Source organism: Zingiber officinale, chromosome 5B, assembly GCF_018446385.1.
Source record: "Zingiber officinale cultivar Zhangliang chromosome 5B, Zo_v1.1, whole genome shotgun sequence".
Taxonomy (NCBI): Eukaryota; Viridiplantae; Streptophyta; class Magnoliopsida; order Zingiberales; family Zingiberaceae; genus Zingiber; species Zingiber officinale.
This window is the reverse complement of record NC_055995.1, coordinates 137722809-137730350: the sequence shown is the minus strand read 5'-3', so window position 1 is coordinate 137730350 and position 7542 is coordinate 137722809. Positions and strand designations below refer to the sequence as shown.

General features: G+C 37.4%; 1 protein-coding gene across 3 annotated transcripts; it reads left to right on the top strand.

Moving 5' to 3' along the window:
- The first annotated feature begins 14 nt into the window (after positions 1-14).
- On the top strand, positions 15-6728 carry LOC121986289 (purple acid phosphatase 23-like). Of its 3 annotated transcripts, XM_042540164.1 has the most exons (9): positions 15-347; positions 442-633; positions 3153-3489; positions 3608-3825; positions 3945-4135; positions 4338-4619; positions 4780-4930; positions 5035-5084; positions 6300-6728. In XM_042540164.1, exons 1-8 carry the CDS (start codon positions 71-73, stop codon positions 5076-5078), a joined length of 1692 nt encoding a protein of 563 aa, XP_042396098.1. In that variant the 5' UTR covers positions 15-70; the 3' UTR covers positions 5079-5084; positions 6300-6728. The 3 variants fall into 3 exon arrangements, with proteins under 3 accessions (XP_042396098.1, XP_042396096.1, XP_042396097.1); XM_042540162.1 differs by lacking the exon at positions 5035-5084 and having other exon boundaries at positions 6300-6725; XM_042540163.1 differs by lacking the exon at positions 6300-6728 and having other exon boundaries at positions 5035-5195.
- Positions 6729-7542: the final 814 nt, after the last annotated feature.

The window sequence follows — 7542 nt, the reverse complement described above, 5'->3', positions numbered from 1 at the left end:
CTAATCATCGCTTGGGGGTGCTACGATATAACGTCGTGATCAAGCTCTCGTCTGCACTGCAGCTCCCGCGATGGTCTCTGCTGGCCTGGTCCTCTTCGTCGTCCTGCTCATCGCCTCGGCCGCCTTCTCGGCCGAGCATCCTTCGAGGAAGAGGCGCATTCCCACGACGCTCGACGGCCCCTTTCCTCCGGCCACTCGGCGGCTCGACCCCTCCTTCCGCCGCGGCAGCGACGATATCCCCACAGACGACCCCCGCCTCGCGCCGAGGGTCCATCCGCCCTTTCCGGAGCAAATTGCCCTCGCCGCCTCCTCCCACCCTTCCTCCGTCTGGGTTTCCTGGATCACTGGTGTGGATCCCCTTTTTGAAACCCTCGTCTCCTATTTGGGCGTTCGCCGTCGGTTAGGCCCGGCTGACTCTTTCCTACGTGTTTTGGAGCGCAGGGGAGGCGAATATCGGGGTGAATGTGACGCCGGCGGACCCCTCGGCAGTGTCGAGCGAGGTGTGGTATGGGGAGGAGAGCGGGAAATGTGAGTTCTTCCAGAGGGGCACGGCCACCGTCTACAGCCAACTGTATCCTTTCAAGGGCCTCTTGAATTACACTTCGGGCATTATCCATCATGTGAGGCTTCAAGGTGAGATCACTCGTAGATACCAAACTAAAGAGTTAGACAGATAATGATTTTTAGGAAATAATTTGATTCTTCTCTAGACATGGAACAATTTCGTGTGTGTGAATATGCTTCTTGTTCATAGAGTTATAAGCATAGAAATAATTATTTGGATATTGTGGCCTATTTCTCATAAATTTAGGCTTCTTATCCATATAGTAGTCTCTCATGTGAGTAGAGATGGTTTCTAAGTTTATTGACAAGTAATGATTGATTATTTAAAAAAAATAACATGGATGATAAACTAATTAATGACGAAATTGTGATGAAAAATTCAAGCTAAGATGCAACAATTTTTTTTTTTTATAGATGATGATCAGACTATAGTTATATGATGGTACTTTTGTTGTTTTCTAGTACTGAATGATAGACATCTAAAATTGTGAGCAAAACTTATTAAAGATAAGTAGTTTAAATTACCAACTCAATAAACAAAAGACAAATTAGGTTGCTCTCTCTCTCTCTCTCTCTCTCTCTCGTAATTTAGGTTTCTCTGGTAAGAAGCAGTATGGTGATTCTCAACCTTGTATTAAATCCCACTTAAGAGTGGGCCCCTCACTTGATTCACTTTCCTTTTTTTTTTCCAAAAATTCAGCAACATCATTTTTAGGGGGCGTTTGGTTTAGGGGAATAAGAGTAGAGAATGGGAATAACAATCATTAATTGTCATTGTTAATGTTTGGATTATATGAATAGAAATACAACTATGGGAATGAATCCTTATAATTGGGTAATGACTCATTCCCATGCCCCCCCTTCAATAAGTCATTACTCTATTTTCAACAATCAAAATATTTTATTCCAAAAATGCCCTGATCTAAAACTAAAATTTCCCCCCTTAATATCAAATATCAAAATATATTTATTTATTTTTTCTTTCATATTACTTTCTCTCTCCTTATTCTCTCTCATAATATTTTCTCTTTCCTTATTTTATCACATACTTTCTCTCTCCTCAATCTCTTCTATCACACTCTCTTCCCTCTTTTTTTTCTCATCACACTTTCTTTCTCATCATACTTTCTCTCCCCTCAATCTCTCCCATCATACTCTTTTTTTTTTTCATCGCACTTTCTCTCTCATTATATTTTCTCTCTCATCACACTTTCTCTCCCCTCAATCTCTCCCATCACATTCTTTTTTTCTCATCGGACTTTCTCACTCATCATGTTTTTTCTCGCATCACACTTTCTCTCTCCTCAATCTCTCCTATCACACTCTCTCCCTTTTTTTTCTTAACATACTTTCTCTCTCATCATGATTTCTTTCTCATCATACTTTCTCTCTTATCAATCTCTCCCATTACACTCGCTTCCTCTTTTTTTTCTCATCATACTTTTTCTCTCCTCAATCTTTCTCATCACACACTCTCTCCTTATTTTTCTCATTACACTTTCTCTTTTTTTTATCTTCTCTCATCATACTTTCTCTCTCATCTTCTCTCATCATGCTCTCTCCCATTTCATTCTCTTTCCTCATTTTCTCTCATCACACTTTTCCTCTCTTCATTCTTTCCCATCACACTTTCTCTCTCATCATTCTCTCTCATCATATTTTTCTCTCACATCTAATTTTTTCTCTTATTTTCCTTTAAGGGTAGAAAAGGAAATTTTTATTTATTCCGATAGAAAATATCCAACTAACCAAACATTGCTTTTAAGAGTGATATCCATGCTCATACCCATTCCCATTCAACAATATTATGATTCCCATTCCGATTCCTATTCCTAAGAAAGAACCAAACACCCCCTTAGATTTCCTAATTACCTAAAAGTCTAACCTAACTAAAAAATATTCCTTCCAAATTATGAACTCTGTTGGGACCTTTGACTTTCTGAATTCGAGTCATGTGAATTCAACTGGTTTATGGTTATACTTTAGAACTTTTTAGATTCTGAATCTGATCTGCACTATAGTGATGTGACGTATTTCCTTTCAAATAGGAATTAATAGAAAGGGTAGTTAGGTTGACGACTGAGAAGTTCTTACGAGTTTTAATTTTGAGAAATTAATTTTAAAAATTTCAAATGTTGCCTAGGTTTTTTTTTTTACTTGCTTGTCAATATTAGCTCACAAACTCTATTTAGATCTTCAAAACCAACTTGTACCTCAAAAATGCCAAATTGCTCATTATAGTTGAGGGTACTCTAGAAGCATAAGTTATATTACTTTGGCAATTGACCATGACTATTAAACAGAAGTCGCAAATGTAAATTTTTCATGCTTTAGCGATTTATCAGATAGTGCTTCCACTCAGAGGCTATAGGTTCCTCAAAGTGAAGCAAGTTATGTAGTCGTTACTTTGTTTTTAGTAAATATCATATTACCCCTTAACACCTGTTGATTCTTTTTAATGAAAGATTATCTGGAATCTGCTCTAAGGAAATGTTCAAAAGTGAGATAAGGGACATTGCATGCTTGTGTTAAGATTATCTCTAGGGTTATAATCTTTGATTTTTTTTCCCTTTTCATATTTTATCTAGGCCTCAAACCATCAACAAGGTACTATTATAAATGTGGTGATAGCTCCTTGAAAGCCTTGAGTGAGGAGCACACCTTTGTAACATTACCCTCATGTGGCCCAGACCATTATCCAAATCGAATCGCAGTGATCGGTGATCTAGGGCTGACAAGCAACTCAACAACCACAATAGATCATTTAAATGAGAATGATCCTTCAATGATTTTAATGGTCGGAGACATGAGTTATGCAAACCAATATTTGACCACGGGGGGTAAAGGAGTTCCTTGCTTCTCGTGTGCATTCCCTGATGCACCCATTAGAGAAACATACCAACCACGATGGGATACATGGGGGAGGTACCTATTTACTTGATGTTTCAGTAGTTTGGTTGCAATATGCCCTGAGAGTGCAATAGCATTCTATAAGATAATTGCTGAAGAAACATCTAACAAATTGGAATTCACATTTGTGTAGATTCATGGAACCTATTACATCAAAGATTCCTATGATGGTGATTGAAGGCAATCATGAAATCGAACCACAAGTTGGGAATATGACTTTCAAATCTTACTTAGCGCGGTTTTCAGTTCCATCTGAGGAGAGTGGCTCCAATAGTAACTTCTATTATTCATTTAATGCTGGTGGAGTTCATTTTATCATGCTGGGTGCTTATGTTGACTATAATCGGACAGGTCTGCTGATAGTACCCATGATTACCAGCTTACAAAGTTGTATAAAAAGGCTTGTTTGAGTCATGGACAATTGTCCATTTTTTTAGCTTCAGTCCATAATTACAAAATGTGCTTAGCAGGTGCACAATATGCTTGGCTTAAAAGAGATCTGTGTCAGCTCAATCGCCAAATCACTCCTTGGATAATTGCTTCTTGGCATCCTCCTTGGTATAATAGTTACAACTCGCACTATCAGGAATTTGAATGCATGAGGCAAGAAATGGAGGGACTTCTATATGAGTCCGGTGTAGATATAGTGTTCTCTGGACATGTAAGTAAATACAATATTTCAAATTTATTTGCATTCTTACTCACAGGATACCATGGGAGAGTTTTTACTCGATTTAGCTACTAAAAGCTATTGCATTTTGCACAATTAGAATGTTGAAATTTAGAAGCTATATAGTTTACTTCTACAAAATTGAAGGTATTTACATGCAGGAATCCTTGGTATTTCTTCTTCATCTCTGCAGGTCCATGCTTACGAAAGGATGAATCGAGTATTTAACTATACGTTGGATCCATGTGGACCGGTTTACATAACTGTAGGCGATGGGGGAAATATTGAGAAAGTCGACGTTGACTTTGCAGACGATCCTGGGAAGTGTCCTTCGGAGAGTGACAATACGCCAGAGTTTGGTGGTGTCTGCCATTTGAATTTTACTTCAGGCCCTGCAAAGGGTAAATTCTGCTGGAAAACACAGCCCGAATGGAGTGCATTTAGAGAAAGTAGTTTCGGTCACGGTATTTTGGAGGTCTGAATTGGCCTTTTTCACTATTTATCATCGTAGTAATCATCACAATAATGCTTTAAATTTAGCAATTCTTTCTCAGTTGATCAAGGCCTCAAACAGCAGCAGTTACAAAGTTCAACAAAGTAGTTTGATGTTTACAAGACTGGTTTTCCTTGGACAGGTTATAAATTCAACTTACGCCTTGTGGACTTGGCATCGAAATCAGGATACCTACAAGGGAAGTGCAAAAGGAGATCAAATATACATAGTGCGACAGCCGGAGCTCTGTTTGATGAAAAGTGGAAAAGGACGCCGTCGAAGAAATGGAAATGGTAACATCGACTTATTGCGAAGTTAATCCTTACTATTCGATACTAATCATAAAATCCCTTAGCTATATCCTTGCTTGATCTTGATATCTGCAATGTGTCGGTAGGCAATAAATCACTTGCAAATTGGTGCCGAATCTCCATCAATTAGTTGACGGTAATCTTTATTACATGATTCCTATGTTAATACTATATTTTCGTGCATTGTATGGAGTTGCATCCTAATTTGAGGATGCACATTGTATATTATATATGTATGGTTGTTCAAGAAACACCCAACATATACCCAAATTTTCCCACAAATTGCAACAGTCAATCATTCTCTATCAATAGTTGCCTTGTATTGAGCAAGCTTTACTGGTCATCAGTCGACTGCCCTCGCCAAGGTTACTCCACAAACACCCTCCCCGATTGGGTTTTTTTACTGCCTGTTGCCAATTCCTCATTGAATCTAACTTAATCTGATATTGTTCAGGTTACACTAAATCACTAATAGTTCTAACTATTCTTATATTGTCCCTATTAATTTTCTATATTACCTCTCTATGCTCTGTTTACTCCGAGGGATGAATTGAAGAAGAAAAGAAATTCAAGGTGGAAAAAATCCCCAGAGAAAAAGAAAGGGAAAGAAGAGGGAAAAGAAAAAAAAAAAGAAATTAGAAATGAATTAGATTAGAGGCAATCTAAAAAATTAATGAGGTAAAATAAGAAGAATATTCAGAAATGAGTTATATTTATATATAATCTATTCATCACATTTTTTTTTCTTCTAAAATTTGTTTATCATCCAAATCTTTTGATAGAAAAAGTTCAATTGCAGAAGGAAAAGTAGGGCACTTTGATTTCCAATTCAACTTCAAATTGAGCCTACCTATTTGTACAATCCTGGCCCTCGAATTGCCTTTCCCTCCATTTGAGATTCATGTCTGCTAACTCGGCCTTTCTCATCGTCTTCTCCCTCCCTCAGGTTCCATTGCTTGTTACACTACATGCCTTCTTTCTACCGAGATAATTTATCATCCTATTGCGTAGCACGCAAAGATATAGACTAAGTCAAATCGATACGAGTTCTACTCCATTACATTGTTGAAATTCATATACTATATTTGAAGCAGATAACCTCTGTGCTTCGTTGGCAATTCGATTTCTTTACATTCGTGTACTTGGTTGAAAGAGTATTTAACAATGAAAAATCATCCATGAGTAAAAAAGTATACTAATCCTGATATCAAAACTTCTGTTAATCAATAATTAAACTCCAAATTGGGCACTTAAATTCTAATAAAAATTAAATAAAAATGTTATATAAAAAATATTAATATTTTTCAATCTCCTTGATAATTCTTTCCAATTCTGATGGTTTGCATGGCAGAGCCAAAGCCCCTTTGTTGCTGGAACCCAAACTCCTCAGCTGCCAACTCAAGCAACCTAATGAACACAGGATTTGACAATTGACAAACATCTCAGTGAGCCGACAAACCTTGTGGCCTTCTCATCTTGCAGTGCCACCACCGCGAACTTCCCCTCTGGCACTGCCACCGCCGGTGAAGAATTTGAAGAGGACAGTGACGAGGATGAAGTAGGAAGTGCCATTTTTGGGCCAAGACAAGGCTTTGGTTGCTATCTTCAGGAGGCCTAATTTCCCCATGTCAAAGCTTTGAGCTTGAATTGTTAGTTGATGCAACATATTTATAGAGGATTCAAAATGTCACTGGTAGTTGGGCCTCTCTGACTTGGATGAAAGAGCTGACTCATCTTATCGGGTTCAATCACAATCTATAAATCCTCAAATTCGATCTACAACAACAAAGTGATGTTCTCGATAGCCGATATATTATAAATTAAACATGTCAAAACCGTCTGAATTTGTATATCTAAGCTTATATATCTCCTCCTTTCACTTGCAATTCACAATATAGAACTAAATTGGGGCTTACACATCGATCTTCTTTAGGTGAAAAGTGACACATCTTGATGTGTATTTATTTTTCAAATCAGACGGTATCCTCTACTAATAATATAGAAAAAATTGATATTAAACCATTTAAAGTCAACATAACATGCTAAAAATTGATATAGAAAGAAAATTATAAATACAAGTAGTGGAAAATAAATTAAGCAACTCAAAAGAAAATTCAAATAAGTGGGACTCACAGTTAAGACTTTGGAGTGTTATAACATATCTTCTATCGGCTAATCTCTAAAAAAAAAAAAAAAAAAAAAAAAAAGTAAGGGGTAGTGAGTACAATAATTCAGTAGTTATAAGAAGATAGTGCATATATATAAGGAGATTAAAGGAAACAGTCTCAGAAGAAATACTTACTATAAAAGTAAAAATACCAATATAATCATCTGGTAAGCAAAAACATAACTCATAACATAACACAAACTACCTACTCAACCAAGTATAACCAATAAAACGTAAGTATAGTATATCCAAATCCTGCACAATAAATACATGACCGACATATATAGCAAGCATATAATAAGCACTGACTGCCGGAGAAACACTCTACTACGGATGGTCCTGCGGGCAGTCAGGGTAAGTAAATAGTCATTGTCCGTAGGAAAACGCCCTATCACAGATGGTCCCATGGGTAGGCAGGATGAGGTAG

Coding starts and splice junctions, on each gene's coding strand:
- LOC121986289 (XM_042540162.1), top strand. CDS start 71: ATGGTCTCTGCTGGCCTGGTCCTCTTCGTCGTCCTGCTCATCGCCTCG. Junction 3,826..3,944: donor TGTTGACTATAATCGGACAG/GTCTGCTGATAG, acceptor TGTGCTTAGCAG/GTGCACAATATGCTTGGCTT. Junction 4,931..6,299: donor CCGTCGAAGAAATGGAAATG/GTAACATCGACT, acceptor TTTGCATGGCAG/AGCCAAAGCCCCTTTGTTGC.